At 50.0% G+C, this 20,614-nt stretch overlaps 1 protein-coding gene across 3 annotated transcripts in view; it reads left to right on the top strand.

Moving 5' to 3' along the window:
- LOC139054432 (uncharacterized protein ZK1073.1) overlaps positions 1-20,614 on the top strand; it is a 337,898-nt gene that overhangs the window by 176,445 nt on the left and 140,839 nt on the right. For all 3 annotated transcript variants that reach the window (XM_070531383.1, XM_070531381.1, XM_070531380.1), the window contains one exon: positions 14,676-14,793. In XM_070531383.1, coding sequence (XP_070387484.1) covers positions 14,676-14,793 — 118 coding nt within the window. The remainder of the gene's footprint in view (positions 1-14,675; positions 14,794-20,614) is intronic.

Raw genomic sequence — 20,614 nt, 5'->3', positions numbered from 1 at the left:
GACGGAGAACGCTGTTGCGGGAACAAGTACGATGCGGGATAGTAGGCGTCTGGTCGGCGAGTGTGGTCTCGCTCGTGATCCGCATAGCCTCGACTTTCATCCTGCTGACGAGCGCGGCAGAAGCGAGATATACGGCCGCGTATACCACAGTAAAAACAAACTGGACGAGGTGGACGCCACTGAGAGTAGGATGACGCTGCAAGTGCTCTGGTTCCCATCGAAGCCAAATGGTCATAGGAAACGTCAGTAGGCACGGAGGTCATGGTAGGTGTGGGTAGCGAAGCAACATCCGCATAGGTAGGTGTGGGGCGCGTTACCGGAACAAGATGCTTCGTGGGTGTAGTCATGACTGTCAACTCTTGCTTTACGACCTCGCGCAAGTCGAAGGTGAGGCTTGGGGCATAGGCAGTAGCTGAACGCCTCAGGTCTTGTATTTGAAGCTCTTCGCGGATGATCGTGCCGATAAAAGAACGTAGATCTGAAGAATGGGGAACCTGAGGATCGCTGCTGTCATTTTGAAGTCGAAGAGACTGCAGCTCGTCCAGGCGCTGACATGTGAAAGAGATGTATTGGACAGAAGCCAGATTTTGCATGATTAAGGCGTTGAACACGACAGACCCAATGCCTTTTAATATGTGTCGAACGCGTTCGGCTTCCGTCAAGATAGGATTCGCACGGCGGCAAAGAGCCAAGACATCTTCTATGTATGAGGAGTAAGACTCTTGTGGAAATTGGAGGTGTGTGCCCAGCTTCTCTGGCGACTTCTGCACGGCCAGACCAGGAAGCGAAGATTTGCCGCAGCTTGGAGGTAAACGTGGACCAATCCGCGATGTCGGATTCGTGACTGAAATGCCACGTTTTTGCAACAGCGGTCAAGTAGAATGCGACGTGCCTCAATTTCTGGGTGTCGTTCCACTTATTGCAAGAACTGACGTGGTCGTAGTGGTCAATCCAATCGTCGGCGTCATTACCGCGGAGTCCTGCAACGCAGGGGGACCGCGTTAAGGGCTCGTCACAGTCCAAGAGGGCACCGCAGGCGGGGTCGTCTGTGTGGTAGGGTTAAAGGCGCCGGAAGAGCCGGGGTTGGAAGTGTACATCGTTGTAGGGGTAGCCGGGCGCACGCGGCGACCGGAACGTTGCTTCATGGAGAACAGGAACGCGAGAGGACGTCGGGGACTTGACGTACGTCCACCGCATTGTAAGACCGAGACTGAGCAAGCTGTCCAGCGCTTCTTTATGCTAAAAAAGGCAACGCCCCAGCTCATGCACGAAGAAGAGCAGGGAAGATGATGATGGCTATCTACAACTGAAAACGGTGAAGTACTTAGTGCTTACACTCTCTCTCTCTCTCATATATATATATATATATATATATATATATATATATATATATATATATATAGTATGGGGGAGGATTGGAACGGTATACGCGCCGTGCACGCCGACGGACGCGCCACTGGTGGCGGCCTTGCGCAGAACATGCGGGAGAGGAGCCTGGCGCGCGCCGTAGTTTGTTGTTTCGTTGATCGTGCTTCTCTGTCTGATTCACGTTTTCACAGCAAGATAGGCAACACCATTCGCACGTGTGGGGTGGCCAAAGCTTCATAGAATGTCGAAGAAGAACTGTTGCAGGGTGGGGGGCTCAAATACCGGTGAAAACGTGCCGGCGATACGGTTCTAATCATTCCCGGCAAAGCCTCATCAGCGGGAGCAGCGGTAACAAAAAATGGGTCGTCGCTTCGAAGGGAAATTTCTTCTTCTCATCCTTTCCTTTGTCTCGTCGGTGGTTTTTTCCACTCGATCATAGTTAGACGCGTGAGCAACGAAGTTTGTCTGCAATGCAGCATGAGGTTTAAAGGCATTTCGCGAAATTTCGTATTGCTGTTTGCCGCTTATATTGTTTTTCGCTCCTTTACTGCGTTGCGCTAGCTAGGCAGCACGACTGTACGAGCGCATTGCGTTGTATGTTAAAGCTACTGAAGTTTGCAAGAACTGAAATTGTTGGTTTCATGTGGCGCGGTAAATCCTAGCACCAGCTGTCGCGCACTTCATGTTTTTACATCTATTTTATGCGTGGCTTCGCATATGTTTAGCTTATGCTAGTTGCTCCATGCATAACTCTTGTCGATTCCTTTGAGCTGCGAAGTTTTCACCCTGCCTTGTTTGTAAAGGGTATAAATCACGCTGTGTCTTATCGGAATGATACCAACGAAGTGTTTCTTTAACAGCTTTATTCTTTTCGCCCGAGGGCATTTTAGATATTGTTTACGTTTTTGGAACTGTGTTTAGAAAATAGGTAGTTGAGGACGAGAATTGCTAATAGCTGCTGCATATGGTATTTTTCTTCCATTTCTCGCTGAAAAGTTCGCGTCCCGTTTGGGATGTCGTCACACCTCGATGCTGCCTGAGCAAACTTAACACGCCGAGTGATTTTTTTGTTTCACAACGTAGTCCCTTGCATGTGAGTTTTGTACTCAACTGAATTCTTTCTTATACTTACGCTTGCAGGCGACTAAACCGGGCCTTGCCGCCAGCGCTCATCTTTGACTGGCGCTGCTCTGCATTTAAATATATCATGTGGCACCTCTCTCTAGTAATATAAAAAAGTACTGAAATGTTAGTCAGTCTTTAGCTTTGTACGTTTCCACGCGGCTCCCTCGGGGAATTTAAAATTGCACAAACTGCAGCGGCAACGGTAGTTCATCGGCGCATGCAGCAGAATTGCATCGGCGGTACAGCACTAACACGCGCTTTTATTAACCCATGTGTTTGGTGACTTCGTTGGCTAGTGTACGCGTTTGAATCAATAAATTGGCAATTACTCTTCTTGAGGTGACTTCGACTGCACTTATTCGGCGATGTCACATGTATTCATCGGCAGAAAAATCACAACGGCATATGCATAGATTGCACCGTGCGGATTTGTTTGATATAAGTCTTCACTAACGACGGGTGCTTATTATTCAGGTACAGAAGCAGCACTGCGGCAGAGGTAGAATAAAAAAAACATCGAGAAATCGCATCACTCAACAAAATTTATCGGCTAGTGAACATGAGCTCCACGTCATGTAAATGGGGTTAATGGCGTTTGCCTGCGAGACACACCTTGCACGTATGTGGACCATGTTGTCCCAAACACCAGTCACATGGTGTTCATACCCGCTCGCACAGAGGTCAGCATCTTCCCTACATCTGTCACCGTAGAAGAAGCAGCCTGGCACCCGAACAAACTAGGAATCGCAGCCGCGAACTTCAGCCATCCTTGCTGCAAAGGCTTGTCGTCTACTACTGCTCCCGCGTGTACTGTTGGAAGCGTCCGCTAGGTGGCTTTCAGTGGCGCCTCTATAGGCGGTACACGAGGCGTATAACGGGTTGTCCTCTATCCCTTTCATGACATGGAGTGTTTTGTCGGACTCCGACGTCGTCGCTTAGACTCTCTTACACAAGTCCAGGTCATTCTCAATGTAGCTGGTAAATGATTCACCCGATTGTTGTGCACGTCCTCGCAAACGCGATTCTGCACGCAGCTGGGACACAGCCGGGCTACCAAACACAGCCACTAATGAGGTCTTGAACGAGGACCATGTCAGTAAATCGGATTCATGGCTGTACCAGAGTGTTGCCACACCTGCAAGACAGAAGAGCGCATTGCTCAGTTTTGCGGGGTCGTCCCAGTTGTAGGCGTTTACCCTCTGATAAGTCGGCAGCCAGTCCTCCACGTTGGTGTCATCCGCACCGCTGAATATGGCAGGGTCCCTGTGGCGAAGCACACCAGAGCACATGACGAAAGGAGGAGGCACTTGCTGAGATGGAGTACGAGTGGTTTGCTGGGATGCGTCTTCTGGCATGTGTATAATGCGCGTCTGAGCAAGACAACACACGCAGTGCTTGGGCATCAACAAACTGGCTGTCTCTTTATTGTGGTTGCTTTTATATCTTCGTGTGAGAGGGTGCCGCATGCGCAGATGTGCTTAGGAAAAAGAAGGATCCGCTGCTATCAGCTCATCTGCTTCCGGGTAGCCAAGTATGATACATCTCCTTTCCCTTAACGAAAAAAAATTTATGACCTGAAGACAAGAAAGAATAGCTAGGAGACTTTACGGAAATTCGCTTCATATTGCAGCCATTCAGGCTTGTTGCGCTGACGGGTCGACCTGCGGGGCTCTGCTTCTGATGCCTCCATTTTGGGGAAGACCTGCATGTTGGCTTGCGGATGACCCGTGAACTCGGGTGCACTTTGGCCTGATTCTCGAGGCTCCTGTCTTTCGTTTTGTAAGCTACTATTTTCAGCGTTGCTGTTGTCGTCATCTTCGTCTACCCTGCGGTATTTTTCCCGCGTTTGACGCAGGTGTTGTCTGTTCCGCCTTAGAAGCCTTCCATCCTCTGTCTCCACGATGTGGGACCGGGGAGCCACTTTTGAAGCACTCTTGCCTTACGTGACCAATTGTCGTCCAGTATGCGTACCGTGTCTCCTTGCTTCAAAGGGTGCAGTGTTTTGCCCCTGGCCTGCTGTTGATGCTTGAGTATTGGGCATCCCAGCTCAGTGCTGTATTCCGGAACGTTGGTGCGCAGGCGCCGTCCGTGTAACAGTTGGGCAGGTGAATGGCCATCCTCTAGCACAGACACACGATAAGACAAGAGTCCTAACCAAAAATCGTCGCAAGATTCAGTGGTCTTTTTCATAATGTGCTTAACTATCTGTACTCCCTTTTCAGCAAGTCCATTTGATCTCGGAAATTGCGGGCTTGATGTAATGTGCTCAAAATCATATCGCCTTGCGAAGTCGGCAAACTCTTTAGATGCAAATTGAGGCCCATTATCTGTAAATACTTGCACAGGGATCCCGTAGCGTGCGAATATCGCGGATGTTTTTTGTACCACCTCATGGGCCGTCATTGTCGACAACTTTTCCACTTCAGGAAAATTGGAGTGTGCATCGAACACTACTAGATGCTCTTCCCCGGCAAAATGGAATATGTCGATACCTACTCTGTACCATGGCATACTAGGTGTCGGGCGCAAAATTAGGGGCTCGGTCTGCTGCTTGTACGCATATTTTTGGCATGCGTTGCACGAACGAATCATTGATTTAATGCTACTGTCTAGTCCAGGCCAAAAAATAAGTGCGCGCGCTCTTGCCTTGCACTTATTCATACCCAGATGACCTGCGTGTACCTTTGTTAGCATTTCGCTCCCCATTGAATTGGGTATGACAATTTTGCATCCTTTCAGCAGTATCCCGTCAATGACAGATAGCTAAGCCGTAAACGGACGTAATTCCCCTTGAACCGTTCCACGCGACAGTTGATGCATTACAGTACTCAGATAGAGATCCGATAGTGTCTCGTCCTGAAGGCGACGTTTTGTCGATGGGGTTACCATGCACGAGACGACACGAACTGCATGAAACTCGATGTCCTCCATTGCCTCCGGGTTTGGTGAAAGGGCGGGCGCACGGGAGAGCATGTCAGCCAGGAGCAGGTGCTTTCCAGGAACGAACTGCAAGTCATAATTGTATTTTCGAAGGCGAACAAAGAAACGCTGTAGCCGGGGTGGCATTTCTCCGATGTATTTTTTTGCGATGGCCAACAGCGGGCAGTGGTCCGTCTCTATGAGAACCTTGCGGCCATAAGTAAACTGGTGAAATTTTTCGCAGGCGAACACTATGCCAAGCGTTTCTTTCTCGATTTGCGAATATCGCGTTTCGCTATCAGTTAGCGTTCGCGAAGCATACATAACTGGGCGCCATTCTTTCTGGTGTTTTTGCATTAGCGACGCGCCAATGCCGATGGCTGACGCGTCTGCCGAGATCTTTGTTTCTTTAGTTTCATCCAAAAACGCCAGGAGCGGCGGTGATGTTAATGCCTCGCAGACGTCTTGCCACTCGCACCAATGGGCTGTAGTCCACTCAAAAACCGTATCGTCCTTGACGAGGCTTCGCAGCAACGCCGTTTTATCGCTTAGGCTGGGTACATACTTTCGGAAATAGTTGACGACACCCATAGTGAATTTTCTTTACCTTCTCTTCTTACTTTCGTGGCACAGAGTGCCTCCAAGCTGGCGTAACCAGCTTACTTGGTAGAGAAAACCTTGCTTCAGCTGTCGTCGTTTCTCGTCTTCCATCAGAGATGGGACGCCATAGACGTTGCACTTGGAGAATAGACTTTATGTACACATTATATACACTGACAGCTATTTACAGTGGGTCTGACGTATCAACTCGACATAGCCGATAGTACATAGCACCTTTCGTACGTCAAGACCCTTGGGTTACACTGGGACCGGCGCCTTAACTCGGCAGAGCCGAAAGCGCAGAGCACCTTTCTTGCGCCCGGAACCCCTGTGAGAGGTCGGGAGCCAGGTTTTAAACCTTCGGTTGCCCCTCCCGAATCCCCTCACGGCAAATCACGACACCCCAGTGACCTGATTGGGTCAACTGGGCTGTCACTCATTGGGCACTCTCTCTCTCACCCTCTCCCTGCGTTCCTCGGAACATTCAGAGAGATAGAGGGAGAGAAAGTAACCACCAAACAAAAAATAAACAAATAACATCCCAACCGTTTCGCCTCCGCGACATACATGGAAAAGTCTCCCGACACTTTGAAAAACACTTACGGGGAAACGGCCATCTGCGTCGCCCCGTCCTCGCGCTTTCACTAATCCCATCGCGCACTGCGTGCCGCAAAGGACACCCCTGCCGACGTGCGCCCGCCGATTCGCAATGCCGTCTTGTGCATTGTTCGTCTCGTCCGGCGGGCCCGCAAAGCTAAGTGCACCGATGGATTTGTCTCGGTGGCGCCAGCCTACCTTTCAAGAGACTGCGCGTCGGGTCACCGATCCCTCGGGTTTTAAGCTGCCACTTTGTACCCCCCCGGCATGACCATTGACGCCCTAACGACGCTTTGCCTGCACGCGTGACAGGTTAAAATGTCCCGACGCGTCGGCGCGGGCTATCTGCCGTCAAAGAGCGTCTCCCGACTCATTACCAAAGCGCCCGGCTGGCTTTACTCTCGGCTAAGCCTGAAAACGGCGACCTCCCCCAATCCTAGGAAGGGAAATGACCTCTCAGCGTCCATGCCGTTTGGCAACATCCTTTACACGTCCTCCCTAAGATTCATGTACGCGCTCGAACGAATTCATGTACGAATGCGGGTACCTGAATAGTAACAAAACAAGAAGGATGGTGCAAAGAAAGTGAAACAAATGTCACGCTTTCGGCACTAGGATTTCTCTGTCCCTGCCCGGGCGGCCTGAGCTAGGATCGCTCCTCAAAAACCGAGCCCCTCTGCGCTAAACACTGAATGCAAGCGCACAATGGTCATACAATAACTCTACCTGAACGAAAGGCCGTACAGGCATATTAAATGCACAAGCACTAACGAATGAAAAAGAACAAAGCAATAACAAACACCGAACATGGCTCATGCACAGCACTGCGAGTCACAGTGTCACATTAATGACCGCACACACGAAAACAAAAAAGACACACAACAGAACAACAAGAACTGCTTGAACGCATGCAATAATGCGACAGGAAAACGCCTATTTCACTGAAGAACACACTTCTTCGCACAGCTCTGTTCTATAGTTCCGCACATCACTCTTTTCCGCGCGAGTGTTCACTGTATAGTCCTCCCGTATCTTATCTCCCTCGGAAACACCGCTGGCTTTACCCAAGCATGCCTTCAACTATGCCATAAGCATCCTACACCTTGAACTAAGGTGAAACATAGGTGGAGTGGACCCCCCCCCCCACAGCTCCTACTTAGCCACCGGGGTCGAAGGGGTGATCCCCGCAATGGGTACGGGTTACCTCGCAGCGTGCTCTGCGACAAACCATCTGTCCCGAAATGACGTTTCCATCACGCCACGACCGCTTCGAAAAACTCATGCTCCCCATCGGCCTGAGCACACCTGGACTCAGTGCTACGATAGAAACCGCCTGACCAGCCCTGCACGCTCGCCCTTTCGGAGGCATCGAGAATCGAGCCGAGACCTCGGTTGGTTCGCACATGGCGTCCTCTTCTGCTTTTCTCAACACCGCAGCTCTCGCCTCGGGAACACTGACGTCAGCGCTTAACTTCAGCACGGCCGTCACTTGTGCCTCGTGAATGGGAGCACAACCATCGCTTGGTTCAGTTATAAATTGAGGATCTTCGAGCGGGACCACGTTTAGCTCTACTCCCCGAGAGCTCGCCGTGATCCCACCGCGTTTCTGGCCACCACGCACCTCACAACGACACTCCACAACGTCGCCATCAGTGGAAACCATTGCACCTGGGGTCTTCTCTTCTTTTGGGACACCTGGTACTTTCACCAGAGTGACGTCGGCCATTGCCAGAACCTGATCGACCGCTGATGAGCCCACAGACGATGCAGCTGCCGGCTGCTGCTTTTCTGCAACCTCAGTGCATGCTTGCATCGCAACCGCAGCGCCGTCGCACTCTCTGTCAACACAGCCATCAGCCCCGAATTCGGAGACACTCGATCCTCCTGGCTCTCCCTCCTTGATCTCCTGACCGGATTTCTCGTCATCGGGTGGGCCGCTTAGCGACACTTCGGGATTAACCCCGTCACCCTCTCTCGACAACTCAGCCGTTCCCGCCTGTCGCCGCTGCGCCTGCGCAAGCGAAGCTGAAACGGTAGTCTGCGCGGCTGCGCCGCACTCCCCAGAAAGGCACGCCACTGGCTTCTCGCGGACTACGTCGGACGCAAACTTCTCGTTTGGCCTCACAGCTACTGTGTCCGATGGAACGCCTTCGAGTTCTGGCTGGGCGCCATCTGCCTTTTGGTCTCTGACTTTCACTACCCCCTCAAAATCGCGCTCGGCTTTAAGCAATTGCCATGCTTCCTCCGACAGGAGGCAATCGGTCCGTGCTGTCAGCTTGTCAGTTAAAGCACACAGCACCGGCACCGACTCATTTACGTCTGCGAAAACGCCACAATCGTGGGACATGGTCAGCGGAACCACGGCGAGTTTCGCCCTCACCTTTTCTCCGAAGGCTGAGGTGAGGCTGATCGTTCCATGCGACTGTACGATCTCTGGCGGCAATACGCTCTCACGCAACTCTGTAATTTCCGCTCCCGTGTCTAAAATTGCGTCGATATGTCTATCCTTACAGTCCAGAACAACGGGAATGAGGTCGCTATGCCCAGCTGCTGGCCCTCCTATCGCGACGTGCGCCGCCAAGTTATCACTCTTAGCGCTCGGAACCTTCGAGGTTTGCTGCCCCGAGCCTAGGGGGCAATTCCACTTCATATGCCCACTAGAGTCGCACGAGAAGCAACCTCTAAACTTTGGTTTTGTCTCCGCACCTTGACCTTTCCCACTGCCGCGACTACCTTGCGGTACGCCTGGCTTAACACTCTGGCCTTGCGACTCTGCCGTCATTTGTTTCAGCTGCTTCCCTGCGCTGTTTTTGCCTTGCGCCTCCTCGAATGTCCGAAGTAGCGCGGCTAGGTCCGGTGCTTTTAGCCACGTTTTCCCTTCCTGCAGCGTGACGTACCGGAGTGCGTCATCTGACAGGTTTTTCTTCAATTGGTCTGCAACCAATAGTTTGACCAGCTCCTCGAACGTCGACACGCCTCTCGAGTCAAGGTAGAAGTGCAGGTAGCTTTGAAGGCGAGTTGCATAAGGTCTCCATCCTTCGTTCATGCGCTTTCCTGACCCCAAGAACCTTTTGAGGTATTCCCCTGCGGAAAGTATGAGCTCGTCAAGTACTGTTTCCTTGACTTTCGTATACTCCTTGTGTTCTGCCGGGCTAAGTCTTGTGGACAAAAACGGAACCCTGTCCGCCACCAACGGGAAAACAATCTGTCCCCAAAACTCCCTCGGCACTTCATATGCTTGCAGGGCGCTCTCAACCGACTCAAACCACACCGGAGCCTCCGCCTCTGATGGAAATTTGGGAAGCACACCAGCGAGACATTTAGCATAGCGTCTGAGCTCACTGCAGCGATCCTGCACACCCAACGCGTGCCCGCTCCCCCGTGAGCTCCCGCTTCCGTTCTGCCTAAGTCGCGCAAGCTCCACCTCCAACTCAAGCACTCGGCGCTGATCCGCGAGGCTTCTGAGGTCCATTTCCCTCTGGCTCTCCGATGCGACAGACCCCTCTGAGTGGTCCTCGACATTCTCGGCTCCCGATTCTCTCATCGTGGGCTGATTTCTCCTGTTGAGGTTCAAGTGAGCGAACCTCGCATTCATACGCTACAGTACGACCAGGCAGCGGTACCCCCGAGGTGTAAGAACGAGAGGACTCACCACTTGCTGAGATACTGCTGGTCGCCGCTGCCACGCCTTGCCCGTTGCGGAGTCGGCACCGTCGGTCGCACCAAAGTTCCAATGTCCTCACGGGACCTTGCCCGAAGTGGAGATGGCCAGGAACCGTCGATGCCCTTGGATTGACGGCTTGCTTCGCCTCAGCTGCGGATTTTCTTGCCCAGGCCGAAGTTTGATGTCTTTGCCGAGTTGCTTCTTGCAGTCTCTGGCGAACTTCCTCGCTGTCGGCGACGCTTCAGTCGGAATGCAGAGCGTTCCTTGTCGTCGACTGTTTCGATCCTGTCCAGACTGCGCCAGTGAATTTTCTTTACCTTCTCTTCTTACTTTCGTGGCACAGAGTGCCTCCAAGCTGGCGTAACCAGCTTACTTGGTAGAGAAAACTTTGCTTCAGCTGTCGTCGTTTCTCGTCTTCCATCAGAGATAGGACGCCATAGACGTTGCACTTGGAGAATAGACTTTATGTACACATTATATACATTGACAGCTATTTACAGTGGGTCTGGCGTATCAACTCGACATAGCCGATAGTACATAGCACCTTTCGTACGTCAAGACCCTTGGGTTACACTGGGACCGGCGCCTTAACTCGGCAGAGCCGAAAGCGCAGAGCACCTTTCTTGCGCCCGGAACCCCTGTGAGAGGTCGGGCGCCAGGTTTTAAACCTTCGGTTGCCCCTCCCGAATCCCCTCACGGCAAATCACGACACCCCAGTGACCTGATTGGGTCAACTGGGCTGTCACTCATTGGGCACTCTCTCTCTCACCCTCTCCCTGCGTTCCTCGGAACATTCAGAGAGATAGAGGGAGAGAAAGTAACCACCAAACAAAAAATAAACAAATAACATCCCAACCGTTTCGCCTCCGCGACATACATGGAAAAGTCTCCCGACACTTTGAAAAACACTTACGGGGAAACGGCCATCTGCGTCGCCCCGTCCTCGCGCTTTCACTAATCCCATCGCGCACTGCGTGCCGCAAAGGACACCCCTGCCGACGTGCGCCCGCCGATTCGCAATGCCGTCTTGTGCATTGTTCGTCTCGTCCGGCGGGCCCGCAAAGCTAAGTGCACCGATGGATTTGTCTCGGTGGCGCCAGCCTACCTTTCAAGAGACTGCGCGTCGGGTCACCGATCCCTCGGGTTTTAAGCTGCCACTTTGTACCCCCCCGGCATGACCATTGACGCCCTAACGACGCTTTGCCTGCACGCGTGACAGGTTAAAATGTCCCGACGCGTCGGCGCGGGCTATCTGCCGTCAAAGAGCGTCTCCCGACTCATTACCAAAGCGCCCGGCTGGCTTTACTCTCGGCTAAGCCCGAAAACGGCGACCTCCCCCAATCCTAGGAAGGGAAATGACCTCTCAGCGTCCATGCCGTTTGGCAACATCCTTTACACCCATCATTCTTCTCACGGCATTTTTGTCCTCCGGCGCGGGCATGGCTCGGACGCCTTCAGTCAACTCGGGGCTCGGGCGCACGCCGCCTTCATTGATTATGTCACCTAGGAATGTTATCTCCTTCATACCAAACACACATTTTTCACGTTTAAACGTGAGTCCTGCTTTTTCTGCCTTTTCTAGCGCGGCACGCAAACGTTGGTCATGCTGGGTTTTGTCAGCACCCCAAATGAGGACGTCGTCGACGTAAACGCGTACTCCTGGGATACTTTCAAAGATCTCAGTCAGTGTCTTTTGAAAGACCTCACTGGCAGACGAACTGCCGAACGGTAGCCTTAGGAACCGACAGCGCCCGAAGGGAGTGGCGAACGTGCAGACGCGCGATGTAACTTCATCAAGGGGTATCTGATGGAAACCAGAGTTGGCATCCAGTCGCGAAGAAAATCGAGCACCTGAAAGCTCACTCTCTATATCTTCGTGGGTAGGAATCGGGTAATTCTCACGCAATATACTTTTGTCTAGGGTCCATGCATACTCGGAGAGCGGCGTTCTTTTTTCTTACTACAACCAGAGGACTTGCCCGTTCGGCGGGTTCTTTGACGCCTTCTCCATGCGAGCCAGCTCGTCACGCAATGGTTGCTTCAGTGCCAAAGGTACTTGCCGGGCAGGTTGTACGACTGGAACCGCGTCTGGTCGCAGAACCATCTTGTACGTTCTTTGTACGCAGCCCGTTCCATGAAAAAGATGTCCAAATTTTATTTCTGGGCCTGCTTTTTCACTTCGTCTGATTGAGTCGATGTTTGCTGGGACAATGCCGAACTCGATGCATGTTTTCAAGCCAATGATCGCTTGGCGTCCTTTCTTGACGATAAAGAACGCAGTATCTCTCGTGGTACCGTTCATCTCTAGTGCTTTAGTGGCGGCACCGATACGCTTGATCTCGGAGCCGTTGTAAGCACTCAGCACTGCTGCGCGCTTGCGCAACGTGTTCACTCTCGAGATGCGCTGAAAAATACTAAGCCGAATCAAGTTGGCTTGGGAACCCGTGTCGACATTCAGTTCTATCTCGTGACCAGAAACCCTGCCACGCACTGTCCAGTCTTTCCTTGGTTTTGTGCTTACGCCACAGATGCTGACGTCAAGGACATCAAAGCTGTCTTCGCGATCTTCCTGAATGCCGTGAACTTGCCGGTTCTTGCCGTACGATGGAAAGTTATTCTTCTTTTTACATGCGTAGCAAGTTTTCCCGTAGGCTGGACATTCCTGTGACGCGTGCGCTCGACCACAATGCTTGCACCGGCCTTTCTGTTTTTTGCCGCGTTCATACCGGTGAGAGTAGTCTACTTGCACGCGCTCGTTGGCCCATGCAGCCTTTTGTTGTGCCGCCGCTTCAGCTGCTTTGCATATGTCCTCGGCTTTTTGTGAAGTCAAGGTTTTGTCCCGCAACATTTTCTCTCGGACAGTCTTGTTATTAGTCCCGAATACAATCTGGACCCTAATCAGAGACTCTTCAAGGGTCCCAAAATTACAAAGTTTGGCTTGCGTCCTCAGGTCACGTACAAACCGCTCGAATTGCTCTCCCTCATCTTGGACTCGCATACGGAACAAATGGCGTTCGTAAACCTCGTTCCCTTGCTCAATAAAGTATGCGTCAAACATCCGCACTAGCGTCTCGTAGTCATCCTTGAGCTCACCTTTGGCGAATGTGAAGTTGTAGTAGACCTCAAGCGCTTCGTCCCCCGCGGCGCTTAGGAGGATGGCCGCCTTGACCGCTTCTGTCTTGGGATGGTCTGTCGAGGTAGCCCTCAGGAATAGGTCCAGTCTTTGCTTGAAGAGTTCCCAGTTCCTTCTGACATTGCCGGTCAATTGTAGTGGGCAGGGTAGTTTTGAGGCGTCCATGGCTTGCTTCCTGCCGCGCGGTGTCGGGCACTTCTGACACCATGTATCATGCGCGTCTGAGCAAGACAACACACGCAGTGCTTGGGCATCAACAAACTGGCTGTCTCTTTATTGTGATTGCTTTTACATCTTTGTGTAAGAGGGTGCCGCATGCGCAGAAGTGGTTAGGGGAAAGAAGCATGTGCTGCTATCAGCTCGTCTGCTTCCGTGGTAGCCAAGTATGATCCAGCATGGGTGAGCGTAGGGTGCGGAATCGAAGTTCTAGAATGAATGTTGTAAGCCGAAGCACCCTAAACCACTTGCAAAGGCGTTTATTACTCAGCGGCCTTGGGGCTGACCGCTAGAGCAGGGCACGGACTGCCAGCACGAGCAGTGTTTTCCGAGCAAGAGCACTTAAGAGAACGACCCACTAGAGAGTGCTGCAGAAGACAACCCACTATGCCGTTCCAATCCTCGTTTACAATATATATATATATATATATATATATATATATATATATATATATATATATATATATATATATATATATATATATATACATATAGCACTTTTCATATGATTGGACTACAGGATGGCGTCATCGGTGACCAACGCGTTGCAGTGACTGGAGCCGTACCTACGTTAAGCTTTCTTTGCCTGCAGTGTCGCAACAGTTCGCTCAAATCATATTTAATTGTCATCCAAAATCAATAACTGGAAACGCATTTCAGGCTATAGGCAAAAATTCAAAGCTTTTGGTCTGTAGAGAAGTTCCTTTTCTCATTGGTAATGTGTTCGGCATCATGAGTGGCTGCAATTTGCTCCTACAAACAATTTTAGTGTAAGGGCTTTTCGTGGGCCCTCTTTCTCGCAACTGTTGAATGTACAGTATTACTGTCAATTACTTCCAACACCGTAGCCCCCTCCTCGCTGTAGTGCTTAGCTAAGCCAAAATTAAATTAAAAGTCGAACATCACATCAGTACAAAGATGGCTAATATCCGCTCAAGATTTCGATGACGGGTATTGTTACGTGCTACCGAAAACACAACAAGCAGCTCTTATTTTCTATCAGTGGCACCTTCGAACCAAATTCTACATCTGATTCCACGTTATCCTTTGCAGACTCGTCCTTCCAGGATTTTGTGGATCACCCGTGCATGGCGGAGATCAAGCAGCGGTCCGTCTTCATTCACGTAGACGTTCCGGGCCAAGAGGACAACGCCACTGAACTCCCCAGCGAGTGGGTGAAACGTTTGTGCTTCATCAGCACCACAGTAGCAAAGCCCATACATTAGAGCTCGTAATTACCATTAATGTCGCCAGATAGGACGGAATGTGTCAAGTAACTACAGCAGAAGCTCGCACACTGGGTACAGCGAATGCAGTATATCCATGTGTCTGTCTGACCGCCCAACACCACAAACGAATGTAGAAGACGTCTACATAGAGGCTTGGACAAGTCGAAAGGTTGTTTTCAATCCATGTTCCACTAGCTGAGCAGTACTCAGAAGCGTTTAGAAGAGTCCCAGAACTCTAGAAGCGTTTCTGGCCCAAAGATAATGCTCGGTCCGTATTCGCCTTGGGTATGTTTTAGGAACCTGTTCGTCAGACTATGTCTAGAAGTTACGTATGAAGGCTTATTTTGCTTGCCCGAGAACATTTGCAATCTTCACATAAAAAAAAGATTAACTCATGCATATATTAACGGTGTGCTAATGCAGATCGCTGGTACATACCATGCTTTTCTGGAACCGGTGCCATTATTCAGGATTTCTAGGAAATGTACATGTACTGAAGGCGACTAGCTTTAACTTCTTAATTAAAAAACACCAAAAGCTACTAATCTGTAAACAGTTCAGTATTACGCGCTAAACGCATGCTTTTGCAAATACATACATTAATAAAGGCAGCTGCATAGATTCCACAGTTTGTAATAACATTTCTCAAGGTATAACGTTGATAGCCTGTACATGAATGCAAACATCTGCACATATGGCGGCCATGTCATTTCAAAGCCGAAATGCAATTCTTCAGAAATGAATTGTCTCCCAAAACCATTATTACAATTTGCAAGTAAGTAGCACTTTAGATATTTGGGTATACTGCCAACAAAAGAAAAATTCATGCAGCGCACAAGGGTGTTGAATGAGGCACATTGAAAGGAGATCGTGTAAGCATACTGTATAGTGCCTCTTCCATAGCCAGCATTTCATGGCAATGTCTGAGGCAAAAAAATGCGAAATTTTATTTTTGCAAATTATGTACATGTGCTTGCCTGGCATTGAGTGTGACTATTGTGGGGGTTCCACTCTGCGTGCGGCTAGGGCTGAAGGCGAGCTCCCGATCTAGCCCCACGCAGTCGCTCCGTGGTACTCCCAACCCGTAGCGCGGGAATCGCGGCTACGCCGGGTTCGGACGAATAAGGCAAACAGCGGTGTCAACGGTAACAACGTTTATTGCTAATAGCAATATCAAACACTCGCAGAGGGACGTCCTCTCAGTAAAAGTAAAAAAAGGCTTGCCTCGTTGTCTGGGTGGGTCAGACAAACGAAGTCACTCACGGGATCCGGCAGGTGCAGTCCAGGCGGTCCAAGGCGTCGGCGTCCCAAGAGAGGGAGTCTCTCCCGGTCGCGCGCTTTTATGCCTTTTTACCTTGTTGCGAGGGGAAGTCCTCCTCGCCCGCCGGATACGTTTCCCTTTCCCGTGAGCCGCGTAGGAGAAGGGGAGTACGCGCGTCATGAGAGCGACGAAGAAACGGAGGGCGCGTAGTGCCTCTCTCCCCTGTCTACGCCGGCACGACCCGTCGCCACGTGCGAACGGGTTGTGCACGACGGCGCGCCTCGTCGCCACGTGCGAACGGGTCGCCGCGGTTACGCGGGAGGAAATGGAGGCGAGTGCTCCCCACACTATACGCTCCTGACAGTGGAGTTTCCCGGCGACGGCCGCGCCACCTGTAGCGTTGAAAGCGCAACTCTGGTACTGATACAACTTCAGTCGACGGCGTAGTGGCGCACGTGTTGTTGTTATGACCGCGTGTGATTTGAAACTTCTGAACCACGTGCGCCACCGTCCTGCGGGTAAACGTTCTCATACCGCTGTTTTACGATGACAAATGTGCAAGACATTGAAAACTGCCCAGGAAAAAATAGCGTGGGGACGGCGGTACTGCTGCGTCAAAGGCTGTAACAGCCGTGCAGGGCTGCCTGCTCTCCGACTCCAGATTTCCTGGCCGGCCGTGGTTTTGTGCTCGCGCTTCCTTCCTGGAGGATCGTACTAGAAAGCATTGTAGTCAGTAGACTGAAGTTTTTGGTCAAGAAAGAGTCTTGCCGAGCAGCCGACTTACATATTTTTGAAACTTCTCCATATCTTTTAGAGCTATTTATTTTGCTGTGTACGAGGCATACTGCGCGGTGGCTGCAGGTGTTCTGGCTTGCGTGAGTCGCTCAGCACTTCCCGCTGTGTGGCTCTGCTTGGGTTCAGATTGCCGGATACGGTCACCCGAGTCTTGGCGGCAGGAGCGGCCCAAGCTTGGTCGTGCCGGTGCCTCGGCAGTTGTAAACAAAGTACTGCGGTTGCTTGTCTAATAGCAGTCTAATAAAAATTTTCTGCAAGTTGTTTACAAGAGCCTTTTAGTAATTTTAAAAGATATGGCGCCTATCATCCCTGGCTAATGAGGCTTTGCAAGCGTGTCAAAACAGCACCACGGAAGGACACGACACGGGTCTGCGGCACGGGTCTACGGTAACTCAAAAGGTTGGATAAGAACATCTACGGTTTCATTAGTAGCAATTGCTACGAACGGGTGGATGTATGATTTTCCCTTATTTAATTACTTATCTCCACCTTACGGGTTTCCGCAGAACTATTACGTCAAACTCTTGCCTTTGCTTCATGTTGTCGACAAATTCGACTTCGCCCTGCCATCTGCTAGCCGCTTCGTTAGCTCAGATGGTAGTTGCCCCGGAAAGGCGGTGGTCCCGGGTTCGAGTCCCGGACCAGGACGATTTTTTCTTCAACTTTGAGGCTTTTCTTTTGAGCAACCCGTTTAGGTTTCCTTTGTAGCACGAACGGGTGGATGTCTGATTTTCCCTTCTTCACCTGCCCCTAACGCTTAATAAGCTCAGCCATGCCTGCACACTCAATTGAGCTGCTTGATCACAGCATAATGTGATAGTTGAGTGTACTCAGGCTACAGATACGCTGCAGTTGTGTTTGCCTTGGTGGAAGTGACACTTCTCATGATTCAGTTCTCATGAGATGACTAATAAAAAAATCGGGCCCCTCGGTTAACCCCTTTTCTTCTTATTTACTTCGCCAGCACAGTCACACCGGCAACTTCTTTCACGCTGTGTACGTGCCCGGCAGCGTAGAACTTTTCCCCTTTACGACGAATGGCAGGGCGTATCCGACCGTCTAATTTTAAGATTGGTCTGAAACCTTACAGCAAAACTTGCGCCATTTCTTCGTTTCAAAACAAGCATGAACAAGCGATCACATTGGCAGATCCGCGTGGGCAGCGTGAGTAGCGCGGTCCGTCAGTCACGGCCGGTCACTAGGAGCGCGAGCGCGCGCTCCCCTCGAGACCGGCCGTGCATCAGTGTCAGTTTTCACGGAAGGTACCGCAAGAGGCGCTGACGATCGCTGCTCGGTCGCGCCGCCTGGGCAGTGTCAGGAGCGTATATATATATATATATATATATATATATATATATATATATATATATATATATATATATATATATATATATATATATATATATACTCGAATGCATGCATATGAATGGCATCTCGAAAAACTGACCCCGCATAATAACAGGGCTAAGGAGGAAGAAGCAATGCATGTCAGCTGCTGGCAGGCGTAGTGGCGTTTGAAAAATATACGCCTTTAAAAAAATGGGGGGGACGCAGAAAAAACACTCATTTAGGGTACAACCAGTAGAAAAGAGCTGAATGCTTAGCGTAAACATGATCAAGAAATAACAGCTATATTTAAGACGATAGCGAAGACACTATGTAAAAAGATAGTATGCCCCATTGACAGCTGTCAAAGGTATATACCTGAATGGTTTGTCTAATTTTCACTTTCAACCATTATAGTACTGAATCCATCCTAGTTCGACATGCTGGTTATGAAATTACGGTATTTGAGGACCTCAATTAGTACTTATGATGCACAGTCGCTTGTTTTACGCCTGGCGATTCAGTGGCTGCCCTTGCGAAACTGAACAGTAGCATAAAAAACAAATACGACACAAACAAACGTCATCATTCAGGGTAACGTAGAAGCTTGGGCGAGTTGGTGATTCAATGTCGAGATGTTTGCACCGCGCAAAAAACGAGGACTGAAGGAAGAACACAACACAGGCGCTGTGTTGTGTTCTTCCTTCAGTCCTCGTCTTTTGCGCTGTGGAAACATGTCGATATCATACAGGGACCAAAAATATAAGAGACGTGCCGGCATAAAGAAATGCAGGCATAAGCATAGTGCCAGAAGACCTGCATTATTCAGTTTATAATTTAAAATGCCTAGTTTCATGTTCACCCAAAGCATCCCTCATGTTGTTTTGCTGCCTGAAAGCAAACAGTTATTATAGTTTTCCCTTACTTTGCATCTTGTAAGCAAGCAACCCTGAACACCGATTACAACTGCAATAACTGCATGTCATACTTTACTTTGTCTACCCAAAATTTTTTCCGTCTAAAGTAGAATTCATCAAAATATATCATTATCATCAGCAGAAGCAGCCTGTTTTATGTCCACTGCAGGACAAAAGCCTCTCCCTGTGATCTCCAATTACCCCTGTCATGCGCCAATTGATTCCAGCGAGCGCTTGCGAATTTCTTAATTGCATCACTCCACCTAGTCTTCTGCCGTCCTCGACTGCGCTTGCCTCCTCTTGGCACCCATTCCGTAACCCTAACGGTCCACCGGTTATCTGGCCTACGCATTACATGACCTGCCCAGCTCGATTTCTTTCTCTTAATGTCAATTAGAATATCAGCAATCCTTGTTTGCTTTCTGATCCGCACCACTCTCTTCCTGTCTCTTAACGTTCTGCCTAACATCCTTCGTTCCATCGCTCTTTGCGCAGTCGTTAGCTTGTTTTCGCGCTTCTTTGTCAGTCTGCAAGTTTCTGCCTCATATGTCAGCACCGGTAGAATGCATTGATTGTACACCTTTCTTTTTAATCATAATGCTAAGTTTCCAGTCAGGATCCGACAATGTCAGCTGAATGCGCTCCAAGCCATTTTTATTCTGTAAATTTCCTTCTCATGTTCAGGGTCCCCTGTGAGTAATTGACCTAGTCGAACGTGCTCCTTCGCAGATTCTAGAGGCTGACGGCGGCCCTGCTATTGATCATTATCTTTGTCTTCTGCATATTAATCTTCAACCCCACACTTATACTCTCTCTGTTAAGGACCTCAATCATTTGTTCTAAGTCATTTCCAGTCTTGCTGAGCAGGACCATGTCATCTGCAAATCTAAGGTTGCTGAGATATTCTCCGTTGATCCTTACTCTAAGCCTTCCCAGTTTAATAGCTTGAACGCTTCTTCAAAGTATGCAGTGAATAGCATTGGAGAGATTGTGTCTACTTGTTTGACTCCTCTCTTTATAGGTATCTTCCTACTTTTCTTGTGGAGAATTAGATAGCTGTGGAATTTCTGCAGATACTTTCCAAAATATTTACGTAAGAGCCCTGTACTCCTTGCTTACATGTTGCCTCTATGACTGCTGTATCTCGACTGAATCAACGGCCTTTTCGTAATCTAGCTATAAAAGCCATATAGAGAGCCTGACTGTGCTGTGCGGATTTCTCGTGGATTAATGACGTGGATGTGATCCATCGTAGAGTATCCCTTCCTGAAGTCAGCCTGTCCCCTTGGCTGACTAAAGTCCAGTGTTGCCCTTATTCTGTTGTAGAATATTTTGCTGAATATTTCGGTCCCTATAATCTTTCAATTCTTTAACGTCTCCATTTTGGGGGATTAGTACAATGTTTGCATTCTTCCAGTTTTCTGAAACCCTTACAGTCAATAGACACTTCGTATATAGAGCTGC

Source organism: Dermacentor albipictus, chromosome 1 (genome assembly GCF_038994185.2).
Source record: "Dermacentor albipictus isolate Rhodes 1998 colony chromosome 1, USDA_Dalb.pri_finalv2, whole genome shotgun sequence".
Classification (NCBI taxonomy): Eukaryota; Metazoa; Arthropoda; class Arachnida; order Ixodida; family Ixodidae; genus Dermacentor; species Dermacentor albipictus.
The sequence above is the reverse complement of the archived record's forward strand: the minus strand, read 5'-3'. Positions and strand labels throughout refer to the sequence as shown.